Source organism: Pituophis catenifer, unplaced genomic scaffold (assembly GCF_029215685.1).
Source record: "Pituophis catenifer annectens isolate HBS135680 unplaced genomic scaffold, rPitCat1.0.hap2 SCAF_4, whole genome shotgun sequence".
NCBI classification, from domain to species: domain Eukaryota; kingdom Metazoa; phylum Chordata; class Lepidosauria; order Squamata; family Colubridae; genus Pituophis; species Pituophis catenifer.
This window is the reverse complement of record NW_027256884.1, coordinates 96,006,911-96,023,683: the sequence shown is the minus strand read 5'-3', so window position 1 is coordinate 96,023,683 and position 16,773 is coordinate 96,006,911. Positions and strand designations below refer to the sequence as shown.

The following is a 16,773-nucleotide window of genomic DNA, read 5'->3' as shown; positions in this document are numbered from 1 at the left end:
GTGGCCACATTCTTTCCAAGTATCTTTTTTGTCTCACTATACATATTATATAATATGTCTCTCTACTCGTCAAGCTTTGCTGCACTTACTCTCTTATATGCATTTTTCTTTATAGCCTCTTTCTTTCATCATTCCACCAAGCTTATTTACACTGTACTTCGTATAATATTTAAGTATAATATTTTATATTAGCTCTGCCAATTCCTGTGAAATATATCTTTTTGAGGCACCTAAACAAAATAATAATAAATTACCAATGACATCGTGATTATCAAACTAGACACAAGAACAGTTTTTCCCCGAACGCCATCACTCTGCTAAACAAATAATTCCCTCAACTGTCAAACTAGTTACTAAGTCTGCATTACTATTAATCTTCTTATCGTTCCTATCATCCATCTCCTCTCACTTATGACTGTATGACTGTAACCTTGTTGCTGGTATCCTTAAGATTTATATTGACTGTTTTCTAATAGGATTTGATTGCTTATTTGTTCCCTATCATCATTAAGTGTTGTACCTTATGATTCTTGACAAATGTATCTTTTCTCTATGTACACCAAGAACATATGCACCAAGACAAATTCCTTGTGTGCCCAATCACACTTGGCCAATAAAGAATTCTATTCTATTCTATTCTATTCTATTCTATTCTATTCTATTCTATTCTATTCTATTCTATTCTATTCTATTCTATTCTATTCTATTCTATTCTATTCTATTCTATTTTGCAGTACTTTCCCCAAACACAAAATGGACCAGAAGATGGTCCATTTTCAAACATTATCTGCTTGTTTGTTTATATCTCATCTGCCTCCAACAGTCTCATGGTAGTATGCTCAATTCCTCTCTGAGAGAGATTAGGATGAAAACAATAGCAATATGATATTGGATGCAAGTGATTGTTATGGCTAGATATATCTGAATCCCGTTATTTTTGGTCCAACATAATTTTTGTTCTATCTTTAAAAATAAATGAAAAAGCTGCAATGGTATTTTTCATAGTAAGTAGTAAAAACACCTAGGGAAAAGGTTACTTCTTAAATTTTAAACGATAGTTGCAATATATTAGTTGTTCTTTAAAATATATATATATTTATTTTATTTTAAATTTGATTTATATGCTGCCCTTCTCCGGAGACTCAGGGTGGCTTACAATGCGTTAAGCAATAGCTTTCATACTTTTGTATATTTATACAAAGTCAGCTTATTGCCCCCACATACTGGGTCCTCAATTTACCTACCTTAGAAAGGATGGAAGGCTGAGTCAACCTTGAGCCTGGTGAGATTTGAACTTACAGTAATTGCAGACAGCTGGTGTTAATCACAATGCTATCAGTCTGCTGAGCCACCAGGCCCTGGTGTTAAATGTTCAAGTACTGGTTTTATTTCTTTTCTACCAGACCAATATTTTGCTCTTATGTTTTCAAAACACCAGAAAGAAATAGATATTTTTGCTAGCATTGACTGGGCATCATGCATCATGAGGTTTTATTGAGATTTGGCACAGGGTACCGTATGCACCCAGCCATTGTGATTTGTAAAGCATATTTGATGGCTTAGTGCAATATGTCAATCAGTCATACAGAACCACATAATTCAACACATTTTTCCAGTATGGGAGTTCTGAGACATTTATTAAGTTGAACATAGGGTCCTATTATGCTGATCCTAACAGCAGGTCTTCTTTTTGTAGAATTTCTGGCTAGTAGCAGAACAATGTATGCAGCTTTTGTTCTCTGAACCCCAACTAGGTAAATTGTAATGAAGAAACTTACAATTATTGCAGATTCAAAGTTTGAATTAATTCTATCAAAAACTCTTTTGTATGAAGAAGGTTGGTATAAGCTCAGCTAAAAACTGGAGATGAGGTGCTCATCTTTTCCTAGTCTTTTTAGAAGTATTGAGAACACTTTCACTCCTTAAAACTTTAATTACTCTGTCAATTACTAAGAATAAAGCATTGAAATCTTTGCCATTGTGTGCCTATGTTGTCAATGTGAAGGGTATAACTTTGAGTGAAAAAGTACCGCTAAAGTGCTGAAGCTAACATTATAGTGTGTGTCTTAATACAAAGCCAGGATAATGAAAAATGCAATTCTTTGTAGCAAATAGATTATACATTTATGCCAATTCAGTTAATTACAAGAAAAATAAAACTCTGTGACAGGGCTATACTTTTGTCATTCATTGTATTCAGAATTCACTAACAGGTTCTGTTCTTACATCATATTTAGCTGGGCCAGGGAAGGGCTTGAATTTGAGAACACCAACAAGAGATTAGTGGACTTTCAAATAATCTTGGCAGAATTACAAATACCCCCAAACATGTCATCATATACAGGTTCAACTAACTTTTTCTAGTCAGCTGTGTTATGGGAACACAAACATGTTTCCTGCAAGCATTGTAACCGGTGATGACTCTAACGTGGACAAAGCACCTAGTACTTCTTATACTATAATTAAAATAATCTTATGTATTCTAAAAGTAAATAAATATCAAGATTAAAGAGCTAAATCCATAATCCTAAAACCTAAAAAGATTTCAACTACCACAAGGACTCAGCAGAAGCTAGGCCAGTCCCAATTAGCCAGAAGAAAACCCCCTGAATACCATGTATCCTATGTAGCATGACAGGACTATGTCTGTGATAAGGCAGTAGATTGACTTTCATTCTTGAACGATAATCAAGATATGTGCCTACTAAATAAGCTTTACCTGATTGATGTTATCAAGGTGGGAAAAAAGAAGATATCATTTGGGGCTTCCGTTAAATGGGATTTGCTTTGAACTTCACTTTCATACGCATCCTGGGCTTGGAGGAAAATGAATCCAATTTCTATAATAGGAAGTAATATTATGATTATATGATGCTTCAAGTCATGATGGACATCAAGGGTCCTTCACAGGTCTATGGGCAGAGAGATTCCAATTATAAGTGTGTTTTGGAGCATCCCCTTTTCACTTTTTTTTTAAAAAAATTGGTGAAATATGACTAGTAATGTAACAATAATAGTACAATAAGAACAACATTGACTAATATAAACTAAAGGAAACTCCAACAGCTATTATAGCCATTATTGTATGAGAGGCATTTGGATATTTAAAACTAAGGTGGCATTTTTTTTTACATTCAGTCCTCAAGATGGAATCAGGTTTTAGCTCTGGATGCCTCTTGTATTCATAACTGCTACTTGCATTCATAATTCCCATGAAAACTATGGGGATGTATTGTTGTGCAAGGCCCCTAGTTTGCCTTGTAAGAGTCCCACTGATATCTAGATCAACTGTGGTGAAGAGAGCAAATTTTTTGTTCTGAAAAATCCTGGGTTTATAAAAGTGATTGTAATCTCCTTCAGCCTGGCAAGGTTTATTTAGAAGCACCACCTTTGTACCTGGCATAGATGACGAAGGAACCCAAAGTTTGCTGATTTACTTGTGCATTCAGACTTGCGTATGTAATAGTCTAAATGCTGGGCATGTGCTCTGATTCACTTGTTAATGTTCTTCCCCATTATTGTTTACTTTTATGGGTTTTCTTTTGACCTCTGTTGGAATTTGTGCAGCTTGTGGGTGTCTTCTTTTGTTGTTGCTTTTATCTCTTACTAAAATTACATTTGGCTTGCAAGGAATGTTTATACTTTTGTTTTACCATAGGGTGTTTTTGAGGTAATCAAAAAATTGAGAAATGAGTGACTATGGTGGGATAGGGCAAATGTGTGAGAATTAAAAATCTGAATCAGACTCTCCAGAGCTGCCCTGCTTCATTTGTTTCGAATCAACTACCCGGTATTACTTGCCTGGTCAAAGAGGAAGGGCTGATAATGTGATAGTTTTTCAGTAACATCTAAGGGTTCATGAAATATCATATATTTTTTGGACAAAACAAATAAAACCACTGTATTTCCCAAATAGTGATTTTAAATATAGTTAGCATGTTTGTTGCAGCTGAAACCCATTAATTATCAGAGATTCCTTGGTTTAATAGTGTTGGGCGAACAAGGCCAGGAAATAGAAAGTTGGATTATTATTATTAAATTTAAATGATGATGAAGCAAAAATAAGAGTAATGAACTCTGCAACCTTCTAGAACAAGAAATTATAGTGGTAGCCTATTTGTAATATCCATGTGTATTGTAAGAAGGACCTACATTAATTATGTCCTTTCTGTTCAAAGGTCTTAGTTGAACTGACATGAAAGGAAGAAATATCTAGCACTTTCTCATATGATAAAATTAGTAACACTGATGAGCTATTTCCTGATGTTTCTCTTCTAGTTACTGGCTTATTTATTACCAGTCAGAGATGATCTGAAGCTCTGCTGAACAAAATGTTGAGGAGAAACTTGGAGATAAATCCCACTGGAATACAATATTGGAACGTATTTTAACTACTGTAGTACTTGAGGTCATTTATACAATCGAACATTACTTAAGGTTGCTCTTTAATCATTCTTCCTGTGGAATCTATCTTTATGTATGATTATCCTTGAAGTATTTACCTTACCAAAACACTTAGGCTTGATTCAGGATCATTTAGTTTGCTTTACTACTTTCTGAAACATTTTTTTTGCTTTTAATCACCATGACCTTAAGCTGTTGATCACCTCTGGTTCGTTCATAATTGGTGATGTGATTCATAAGGCTAGTAAAGAGGCAAGAACTTGAAAGAAAGCACAGCTGCTGAGCAATTTCCATTAATTTCAGCAGGGATTACTCAAAATGTATTCTGTACTGAAGTGTGCCCCTTTTCTCCAATATTTTAAATGAATCTCAACATGCAAAATAATGAACAGAACAAAACATTTTTATGTCAAGCCTTGAAAAATGTATAGAGCAAGGACAACAGCAGTATATAGATGTTGATTTTTATTAATTAAAAATCAGTTTTCTTCTGCTTCAGTGTTGATGAGTGCTCTCTTTGTGAACACTATTCCAACCATCAGTTATTCAAGGAAAGTATATTTATTCTTCATTGTGAACCTGAAATATCATAAAACATGACAGTACAATTTAGATGCAACAGAAATTACCATTGTAAGGAAAGAACAATAGGAAAGGAATGTGATGCAGTAGATTACATTTAGAAAACTTTTTATTCTCTGTTTAGGCAGCTAAAGTCAAAAATGTTTTAGAACCTGAAAGCTTCTGCCTGCCAGTGTTGAGCATATTAGTCGGATGGCCCAATGATCCTGTATGTATCCTACACAAATTGTTAAAATAGTATTTTTTTTTTACGGTAACACTAGGAGAGTAGCCCTGTTAAACTTAGATAAATTTCCTTATGAGTAAATATGTACAGAATTTCCTATTAAAAATGAAAAAGGTTTTAGTTCCTCACTAGTGGCATTTTGAAGCGATGAAGAAATATGGCTTTTGTTTGGCACATATGAGCTGATTTTTACTACAAACTGCAAAGGCTAGTAGCCTTGGTTCCCTTTGTGGAAAATACTTTGGCATAAGAAAACATGTATATTTAAGAAATGTAACTTGCTCCATGCATAATTGTTTAGTAAACAGTGGCATCCAACTTTTGATCTGCTCACAGATAGGTAGAGCACTAAGGACATCTGTCTATGCCTGAAGGATTTATCACTGGATTGTGAGCAACTGCTGTTTAGTGAGAATCTGCTTCAGCTCACTGATTATCTTAGCACTTTATAGAACATATTTAGAGTTCTTGAAGCACATCATGGCATACATTTCTCTCACACATAACTTTATCCTCAAATCATTGTCTGAGGCACTTTTTTTATTAAAACACAATTTTTATTACAGTTAATAAAAATATCTCAAAAGGAAAATCAGTCTACCATGGTACAGCAGCCACACTATGGGGTAACTAACACATGTTTATATCAAGGCTTGTAAAGTAATTGTTTGATAAAACTACCTCCATTGCAAAAAGCTGTCTAGTTGAAATATTTGTAGTAGCTTCAGCATGAGTTCTTTTTATATCTTCCTAATCTGATATTTACATAATAATTCATGATACCTTGAACTAATGTTTTGGCTCATAAATCATCATTAAAAATATGACAGACATCTTTAGCAATGTTTATATTGCTATGGTGGATTTATATGCAAGACAAATGAAATAGTATCTGGAATATACTGGAGTAATTGCACCCCCTTCTTTAACCACTTTTTTGTCACTTTCCTAAAGTTGGACTGCCTAAAAGTAAAACAAGGAATGTATGACAGTTAAACTGAGAAGGGGTTAAGTGGTACAATGTACTGCTAACGATATGAGGACAGTTCGTCAGCTCTTGCCTATCAAAATATTCATGAAGGGACATGTTGCTGTTCTTTGTGCAAGCAAGACCATTCCAGTCCTATTTTATTTCCCTTTTTTCATACCCGTGTACTTTTATCCTATCTAAACATTATGTGTCTTCTCTATATAATATTAATGCCTGCTTTTAAGTTCCATGTTCAGTCTTTCTGAACTTGTTTCAGTCACTCAATTGCATCTTTTATTCCCCTTCATTCTCCTGGGTTTTTTAAAAAAATGTTTCTCAAGCAGCACATACTTGCTTATTAATATAACTTGCATACAGAGGTGGTATTCAGCAGGTTCTGATCAGTTCTGGAGAACTGGTAATGGAAATTTTGAGTAGTTTGGAGAACCGGTAAATACCACGTCTGACTGGCCCTGGCCCTATCTATTCTCTGCCTCTTGAGTCCCAGCTGATCGGGAGGAATTGGGGATTTTGCAGTATCCTTCCCCTGGAGTGGTGAGGGAATGGAGATTTTACAGTATCCTTCCCCTGCTATGCCCACCAAGCCACACCCACCAAGCCACACCCCACCCACCAAGCCACACCCACAGAACCAGTAGTAAAAAATTTTGAATCCCACCACTGCTTGCATATTAACAAGACAGAGGTTCTAGAAGGGGAGGGTAAGGAGGGGTGTGCTTTCCATACTCTCAAAGCATCACTCTTCCCTCCTCATAGACTAGTCTCAATGTGGTGCAGTAGAAATAATCCTACATAACCAGCATCCAAAGAGATGGGAGGAAATCCTGGAGACCATAGCATAATGGTTCTATCTGTGCCAGTGACAGCAAATGCAGCAAACAGGAAGTAGAGTTTTTTCCCCCCATGAGAGAAGAGAACATTGCTGATATTCAGGAGAGAAATTTCATGTCATTTAGTCTTCTTCAGAGCAGTCTGGTATGTAGTTAAGCCATTAGACTTGAAACGAAGAGACTGTGAGTACTAGTTCTGAGGAATCCTTGGTGCTCCCTGATCTTGGTTGTTTCCTTGCAGACATTTCATTATCCAAACTAGTTACATTATCAGTGAACTACTAGCACTGATGGTGTTACCTAACTTGGGTAATGAAATGTCTGCATGAAAACAACCAAGCTCAGACAGCACCAAGGAATCCCCATTTCAACCCTGAGCTACAAAGATTCTTCTTTATTGGAGTACTAGTCCTGCTTGAAGCCAGTTGGGTTATCTTGGGCCAGTCTCAGCGGTGAAATCTGGCCAGATCTATCTGGCTTGTGCGAACCAATAGGGCCAGCAGTGGGAGGCTCCGCCCACCTGCTAGGACATCATCACATCGCGTTTTTGACCCTCTGCACATGTTTAGAAGAGGCGCATGCAAATGTAGGGAGCACAAACACGCTCTCACATTTCCGAACCGGTAGCGAAGTTAAGTGCATTTCACTGCTGGCCAGTCTCTCTCAGCTTCTCTCCCAGCTGACGCCAGGAGTCAACACCAACTCATAGGGATGCAGACATGCTAAACATGCACATATACACTTCTCTCCAAGGTCTCCTCAATTAAGGGATAGCACACGACTTCTTCCACTGAACCTTTGGCTTGCAGTGGCAAAAAAATTGTAGGCTTCAGACTGACTCAAGGAATGTGGAAATGGAGTTGCATAGGATCACTTTGAGAAGGCAAGAAATGATCCCTATTTTGTGTTATCTACCTATTGCAACTCAGGATCAGTCAGGAATACCTTAAGGACTTTCTAACCAGCATTACCTGTAAATGGGTGATCAGGATGGGACTCAATATTTCAACAGCCCATCATTCATATGTTCTTATGAAGTGACAATGTAGCTGGTGTTTCTTAAAGTTAGCTGTTGGGATAACCCAGCTAGTTAGGCAGATAATGTGAGTGATAGCATATCTTCACTCCACTGCAAATTGATATCTGATTTAAATGGAATTTTGGGATGCACATTGGGATGACAGTGTAGGCACCAGAATGGTTTGGGATATGTTTCAAATACCACCTTTCACTAACATCTTTTTAAATTTGGCCATAAAGTTTAACTCATGTAAGACTAGTGCTAATGTTACAATTTCAAAATATTAAACTCAGCACTGAGTGAATAGGTACAAGTCTAACAATAGGTCTTATGCCAAAGGCTCACTGCTTTTAAGAATAGGGAAACAAGTCAACATTGGACTTTGCTTAAAATGCTTACTGCTTTTAAGAAAAACAAAGCCCTAATACATAATGCTTAAAGAACAGAAACAAGATTAGGAATAAGCCTTTCCTTCAAATGCTTTCTCCTTCTGGGAAAGAGGCTTAGACTATGAATGAGCCTTTTTGTACAGGCATTCTGCTTAAGAATTGGGAACAACTACTGTCAATCTTTCTCTGCTATTGCTTAATACATCTATTCAGTACAGAAAGATACCTCTATGCCAGTCAGCCTCACCAGCTTCACTGCCTAACAAAATTTACCATTGCTCATATTTGCCAAAACTTCTCCAGCTAGTGAACTGAACTCTACAAAGATCTGCAGCAATACAATGATGGCATCCAATCTGCCATTACAGCCTCATTGTCAAAAGCTTTCCCATATACCATACAATCTTTCAACTTTCAAAGCCATTTTTCTTCATATCAGCCGCCTGCTTCCTCCGCTGTCATTAAAATCCACTTCTTTCTACACGATATTACACTGTCATATTACACTGTTGCCCACAATGTGCAGTAGAATATGTGTGTCTTACTTCTATGCTTGTCCTCTTCCTCACAGTCTAGCTGCTTGATTCTGAGAGTTTCTGAAACAACTCAACAGTGTAGCCAGCTTGTGTTGTCTATAATTGTCTTCACTAGTACAGTTGCTCAACTCAAATTACTGACCTGCCTTCCACTAATTCTGTCACCTACTTACAATTAGATTATGAGAAGCAAACCATTTGAGAAGTGAAACCCTTCTAATCTTTCAAATAGAATATTGCTAATAAGCACAACTTTATGAATTAGTATCACATTGAGATTTGTCATTCAGTGTCTTTTTGTATCTTCCCAGAAGCGGTTCTTGTTAAAATAAGGATGGCATCTTGACACGCAAAATTGAATTGGGCACCTACAAACATTAAATCTTTGGTTTAACTACCATCAGGTCTGATTCACAAACCTATTTAGTGTATAACAGATATGTTATACACTAAATAGTGTATAATAGATATGAATTTCAGGTTGTAATATTTTCTGGAATACTTGAAAATCAGAAGCAGAATTCTGTAAATAACATAATTGCCCTCACATGATTCTCATGGGTATTAATTTGGCCTTCATGAGACCAGAATGTTGGACTAGATAAAAACCAAGGTCTTTTCATGATCTCATGACTGAGTAATATTTTGGAGGAAAGTGGCAAGATAGTGAGGGAAAGACAGGCAGATAGGTTAAATATTCTGCATGTAGCTTTTTTTACATTTTGAATTGGAAAAAAGTTAACTGCCTCCAAGTTTCCCAAAATTGCTAGATTTTGATCCTCCTATATTATAACACCAAGCTGTGATTTTATTGTAATATTTGTAACTGCTTAAAAAAGGAAGCAACAGAAGATGTAGGCACTCATATAACCTGCAGAGAAGATGAGACTGCAGTGTCTATTATAGATAGTGTGTGAGGTTGTAAGCTTTTGTTATTTATACAGGCTGAAGGCATGTATATGTTCTCCACTGGCCCTCTGGGGAGCCCTCAGAATGGTGACCATGACAACAACCAATGATAATGCAATTTGCACTAGAGGCCACTTTTTAGTCTCCACTGTTCTTTTCGGAGCTTTCAGTGGGTAAAGTCAATGAATAATTTCTTTTTGTCAATACCCACCACCATTGGAGAAAATAACATGATAAAACAAGATAACATGAAATGTAATTGCTCCTATATTAAAATTAGCTACAGTATTAACAACCACTTTTAAAGCTGTTTTGTGGCACAAATTTGAATTTTAAAAATCCTTTGTCAACTCCCAAATTGTTTTAATAGTCCTAGATTGTATCTTTAGTTATTAATTGTAATATTAATTACAGTCATTTTAAAAGTACAATTACATGGGCAAAGCATGACTGATTAATACATGGTGGATACCTTTTTAAATACTAATAGTCCAGACTGAAATAATTTTGGTTTCTGTGCTCAACAGCACTTTATTTCAAATGATACTCATGTAGTATATAATGCTTTTTTAGCTCAGCGAGAGTAGAAAGAGAGGGTCGTTACTCACTCCAGCCTAGCATAGTCTTTCCAATCATAATGTTTTTCCAGATTCATTAGGAGAATACTGTAGACTGGTTGAGAAATAACAAATGATGGGGTACTCAAGATACCTAGATGGAAAAGTCTAATTTAGTGGCCCAATGCTCCATTTTGAATCTCAGTTCTCATCCCATCTGACAGGAATGGCCTTCTCCTCTAAAGGGACCAGGCAGAAGAGAACCAGGAATGACTTTCACCTTGGAAAAAATTAATTTCAGTGGCATATTCTAGATACTTTGCCTATCCTTGTTCTTCTCCCTTACTATCCTTTTAAGAGATTCTAGCAGAATCATTTTTTCCCACTTCATACCTTTTTCAGGCCAATGTCTCTTGACTTGGTCCGGAGCTTATTAACCTGAGATTCAGCAATCTCAGCTCGTTCTTCGGCATCATCCAGCTCATGCTGCTGTTTCCTATATTTTGTAAGGTATTGATTAGCTTGAGCTTCCTGTTGGGGAAAAACATATAAGGATATAACAATATTTGACTTTGACAATCAAGAAGCAAAGGTCCTCTGAAACATACAGGCAAGACAAAACAGGTTTATACATAGCAAATTGCCTTTCAGATATATTGAACTGAAAGTTCTATCACATCTACCAGCCAGGAGTTTATGGGAATTGTAATCCAACACCTTTAAAAAGCATTAAGCTGGTAAAGGCTGCTGTACTTCATTGTTAAATATTTAATGATATTGTGCTGGAAAGCAGTTTCATTTATACCAATCTATGAAGTTACTAACGAGGGACACTGAGTTGCATTTCATAATTGGCTTGTTTGGTTTTGGCTTGTCATAATAGATAAATTTAACCATTGTGGCTTATAAAAAAAGGCATGTTGGAAGGATTTTTTTTTTTTTTTTGATAGGAATAATGGGTCTTAATAGGATAATCCCCACATTTGACATTATTTCATTTGCTTTTAAATTTAATTGGAATTTTTTAAAAATAACATCTATTCTCCAGTCATATCAATGGTGTCTACAGGGGGAACAAAAATAAGTCAGGATGGCAGTCACAGTTGCATGATTGAAGCGCTGGCCTTTTTGTATCTGAAATAATGTCACACACTTTTTCTTTTTTAATCTCTTGTAGATACCACTGAATCATATATACAATGTTTTCCTCCTTTAAAAAAAATAATTTAATAATTTCTATTTCTATTTTGATATATCTGTATATCATTTGGGGGCTGCCTATGGTTCTGGTTGTATATTCCTCCTTTATAGCCTAGCATGGTGCATAAGCCTAAACATATGTGGTCAATTTAATAAACCATGATTAAATCAAGATTTCTGAGCTGAATAGTTAAACGGCAGATATCAAAGTGTAGAATTAACACAGATCAGCAAGCAGAATTAAGCTTTATAAATGGTTAAGAAATTATTACTTTTTCAAGTATAAAGTCAAAATTGTCATTATTAAAGTACAGAATGAAATGCTGATCAAGCATTGTCACGAACAGACTAAATTTATTTTGAAAGTTTAATAGCTCACTCTTGTAGTCACTATATATAGATTTTGAACTTACCATATTCAGGTGTTGCATTATTATATTTAAATTATATTTAAATATTTATCAGAATCTAATCTAATGAAAATTAAATATAACCTTTCATAAGTCTATTACAAAAGGTTATTTTCTATTATATTTGTATTCATTTGCATGAAAATGGATTTATCTTTTACTTACACTATTTTGCTTTTTAGTTTTCAAGGGAGGAATTCCACAGCATCCACAGAACAGGGAAGCAATGATTGAAATAATGGTGTGTTTGTGTAAATGCACACACATAAGTGGATTTGCGACTCAGCAAAAATAACACCCAGATTTAACATAATTTAACCCGATTGCATTGCTTTTAAGAAGACTGATCGACCTTTGAGAAAATCTTGTGTGCAAGTTGTGTATGCAACCACTTCATGGGATTGCAGCTTTCAGTAAACACACATATTGCTTTGTTTCTGTTCTGCAGGGTAGTAAGCAAGATCTATCACTCTCTCCTGAGGCAGAAACAAAAATTAGAGTGACCTCTTTTACTTATCATGCTAAAATAAATGATTTCATCTCATAATGTATCATAGATTTTCAATTCTGAAAGATGAAATTGTATTTCTGTACAATGGTACTCATTCCAATTGCAATTTTCTGTATTTCTAATGTCGGGGCACTTCTTTAAACAAAATGGCCCCATTTTTGAAAACTCCAGGATTTTTGGAAATATCATAAAAAGATAGAAACATGCAATGTAATAAAATTTAGCAGGGAGGGGGATAAAAACTAAATATACAATAATGACTACAAGACCACTTACAGCTTCTTCTGCTTGGTGCTTGTAGCTTTTTACTTTCAGTTGCAATTTATCAATTAGCTCCTGCATTCTTGTCAAATTCTTTTTGTCTTCTTCTGCCTTTTAATAAATAAAGGATTAACGTCAGCAACTATGAGTTATGCACAAATGCTAGCCTAACAGGTAAAACAGTTTGCTTTACTGAAAGTCCAAATGTTGTTTCTTAAGATATAATTCTTTATTTTTATTACATTTCATCTTGTCATTCCTCCAGGTAGTTCAGGATGACCTTCATTGGACTGCTGTGTTTATCAACAAATGAGAGTAAAGGAAAGAATAGGTGAAGAATCACAGTTTCCACCATAGCTGGAATATTTAAAAAATGGTAGTCCTCTTTCCTTCCAGAAAGCAATAAAATACAAACAAGAAGTATGTATTTAAATTAACCAAAATATCACCACAGTTCACATGAGAAGAAATTAGTGGACTAATCATATACTCTTGCACACTTTAATTACATGGGTTTTTTTTCAAAAAAAATGAAGGACACAAATACAATTTTCATCATCTCCTATAACTGAAGATGATACCCTCTGTTGGGACAATAACTATAGGCCATCAATATCAGTTAGAGTTTTAACTGTACTTTTTTCAGGAGTACTTTCCAACCTAGAGTTGGCTATATTAAGGAACTATTAAGTTTAATACTATTTTAGAGAAAAGTCTTCACGCTTAATATGGAAAGAAGCATGTCATCTTCCAACATAAGAATCATGGACTCCTAATGTTTACTCTATCTTCTCTAACTGATACTATTAATTATTTCTGTTTTCCATTCTTGAAAGTTAACAGAAGTTACACTAAATTATTTAACAAAGATTAATAACAAATGTACTTACACTATAGTAATAAGTTAACTTAATACTAATAAATAAAACTCTATTGTGGTTTGTTAATTTCTTAAGAAATGTTGCTTTATTTATATGAGTGTATAGTATCTGGAAAAAAAAGTGTTAGTTTACTATTTTACTGCAATATTTTAAGATCACTAAACTAGAATTACCTGGTAAGTCAACTCCTTGATGCGCCTCTCGTATTTGCGGACTCCTTTCTGAGACTCAGTATTTCGACGAACTTCTACCTCTAGCTCATTTTCTAGCTCACGAATCTACACCAATACAGAAATATTATTAGATTGTGTTTACCATAACACTGAGCTCAAGGTGAACAAATTTGCATAGATTGTAGATGTAACTCACTCTCCAGATTACTAATAACCTTCCAATTAGTCTATGATGTCATCAGAAGGGATAACTTTTTGCCATTTTAAAAGGTTTATTGAAAGTTTTTGGAATGGGAAGAATGTCAGTTCATCTCTCAGAAAACTGATGTTCCCTTTCCCATTCTTAGTTGAACATTTTTACCTGAACACTGTATTGTTAAAATTCAGCTATATTGATTCATGTTTTAGTGGTATGGTTTCATCTTATTTTAGGATAGATGGAAAGAGTTTTAAATGTTCCAGAGGCCCTGTCATATTTTATTTATTAGCTGCCCAGCGGAGTCTGAGCTGTGTACAAAACAGGAAAATCCATAAAAACAGGTATAATATCAAACCAAGCCAACAGCCCAGGCCACAGCAATGTTATTAACAACTCAAATCAAACAAAATAAGGACCCTAGCTGAACAATAATGTATCTAAGCCTAGGATCCTATCAGGCTTTTCAGAGATTTTCATAACCTTAACACAAAGAACACAGTCCTTGTCTCTGGCAGGATGCTGTTCCAGAAGGTGGGGCTGGGTTAGAGAAGGCATTTTTTCCTTAGACCCACAAAGATGACAGTGTTTATTAGAAGGGACCTGGAGTGTATTCATTCTGCTGGGACACATCAGGGAAAAAATATTGGAGACAAATGTTCCTCAGATATGCTGGCGACACCCAGGGGGAGGGCCTTCTCTGTGGGAGCCCCAGCCCTGTGGAATGAACTGCCCCCGGAAATACGCAAGATCTCCGACCTCCGGGTGTTTCGTTGCGCATTGAAGACCCTGTTGTTCCGCCAGGCCGGGCTATCAACTTAATAATTTTAAATTGGGGTATTTTAAATTTTTGGGGTTTTAAATCGGCCAAATCTATTTAATTATTTTAATTTTTAATTATTGTTGTGTCTTGTGTTTTTAAATTGGCTGTACACCGCCCTGAGTCCTTCGGGAGAAGGGCGGTATAGAAATAAAATTATTATTATTATTATTATTATTATTATTATTATTATTATTATTATTATTATTATTATTATTATTATTATTATATCCAGTCCCTTTTTTATCAAAAGATTATAATGCAATTCAATTACTTTCTTCTGAATTTTGTCCCTACATATGGGGTGTGAAGCACAGGATGTAAGCTATATGTTGTGATTTGTAAACCACATTTTATAGTAAAATAGGTGAAGCCAATGGGTTACATGTCATTGAGTTTGTAATTCAGGAATTTAGTAATATATATTAGTCCATGAGATTATGGATCTGTACAACCCAGTGCTTTGCAAAAATGTTGGCATAAGGCAGCTATATAGCTAAATTATAGGAGGCAAGAAACAGGATTCGTGAAAATGATCTCAAAGTAGAGGACTAAGTTGAGGGAGAGATACACTAGTTTTTTTCTTGAATTAAAATACCAGAGAATCCATGCACAGCCCAGCCAATGTGGAAGGTGAAAGAAAGGAGACTGCACAACAGACTTGAGATCAAGATAGGCAAAAAGAAAACGAGCTAAAGATCTTAAAGCATGGGACATTGGCAGAGATAATTTAGAGTGAATACATACCGTATTTTTCAGAGTATAAGACGCTCTGGACTATAAAACGCACCTACCTTTTTTTGGGAAGAAAACAACAACAAAAATCTACCTCTGCCTCCCAGCAATTTGCCTCATTGCAGAAAACAGCGGAGGCCTGTGCGGCAATAAGCAATGGCAATCCCTGCAGCCTGAAACAGCTGAGGGTCAGGAGTCCGATCCAATTGACAATCAGCTGCTTGTGCTAATCAGGCTGTCCTGAAGCTGAAATGGGCTGTTTGCTGCAAGGAGGTAAATTGCTGGGAGGCAAAGGCCAAAGGGTGGGGGCCGGCGGGTGGGCGGGGCTACATTTGGTGTATAAAACACATCCAAATTTTTACTCTCTTTTAGGAGGGGAAAAGTGCATCTTATACTCCGAAAAATATGGTATATGCAACATACAGCGGGAGTTGGTACAAGAAGTTTAGTATTCTAGAAAATTATGATTGCATTTGTACATATATCTATAAGCTCCTCTTTAATGAAATAAGTAAAAATATAGAAGTTCACAATGAAAGGTAGAATATTTTTTTGCTCTTGGATACCCTAGAGGGAGAATTGCCCCCCTGTATTCCCACGTATGTAGAAGGTTTGGCACCAAGGCTGATGGATAGACATTCTAAAGAATCTGCTTGGAAGACTTTTTGGGAAAATCAGTTCTTGGAATTCAGGATTGGTTCTAATGTTATAGCAAGGCCTATCTCTGCTTTAAAAATTAACTAAAAGGATAGGTAAATATAATAATCATTGATTTATATTATTTTCTATCATTTTAAAGACACACTAGACACTCTTAAATCAAAGTATACTAAATAACAATATTAACTCAGCCAGAACTAAGTGCACAACTACCACTTGATTTGAATTCAAAGAAAAATACCCTTGATTCCAGCTTCTGAATCTGCTTCTTGCCCCCTTTGAGGGCAATTTGTTCTGCTTCATCAAGTCTCTTCTGTAAATCTTTGATAGTCTGTTCCATATTCTTTTTCATGCGCTCCAAGTGAGCACTGGTATCCTGCTCTTTCTTAAGTTCTTCAGCCATCATTGCTGCCTGAAATAACATAAAGATGTGAAATGGCGTCTTCTACAACACCAAAATGAGTCTTTTCATTTTTATGAT

General features: G+C 35.6%; 1 protein-coding gene across 1 annotated transcript in view; it reads right to left on the bottom strand.

Annotated features, from left to right (window-relative positions):
* Positions 1-4,852: 4,852 nt before the first annotated feature.
* The window catches only part of MYH15 (myosin heavy chain 15), an 86,877-nt gene continuing 74,956 nt past the window's right edge, over positions 4,853-16,773 (bottom strand). The window contains exons 38-42 of the mRNA XM_070942705.1: positions 16,534-16,704; positions 13,882-13,986; positions 12,843-12,938; positions 10,839-10,976; positions 4,853-4,983 (exon numbers count right to left, since the gene is read on the bottom strand). Of these exons, the coding sequence (XP_070798806.1) occupies positions 4,966-4,983; positions 10,839-10,976; positions 12,843-12,938; positions 13,882-13,986; positions 16,534-16,704 (528 nt within the window). The 3' untranslated portion in view covers positions 4,853-4,965. The remainder of the gene's footprint in view (positions 4,984-10,838; positions 10,977-12,842; positions 12,939-13,881; positions 13,987-16,533; positions 16,705-16,773) is intronic.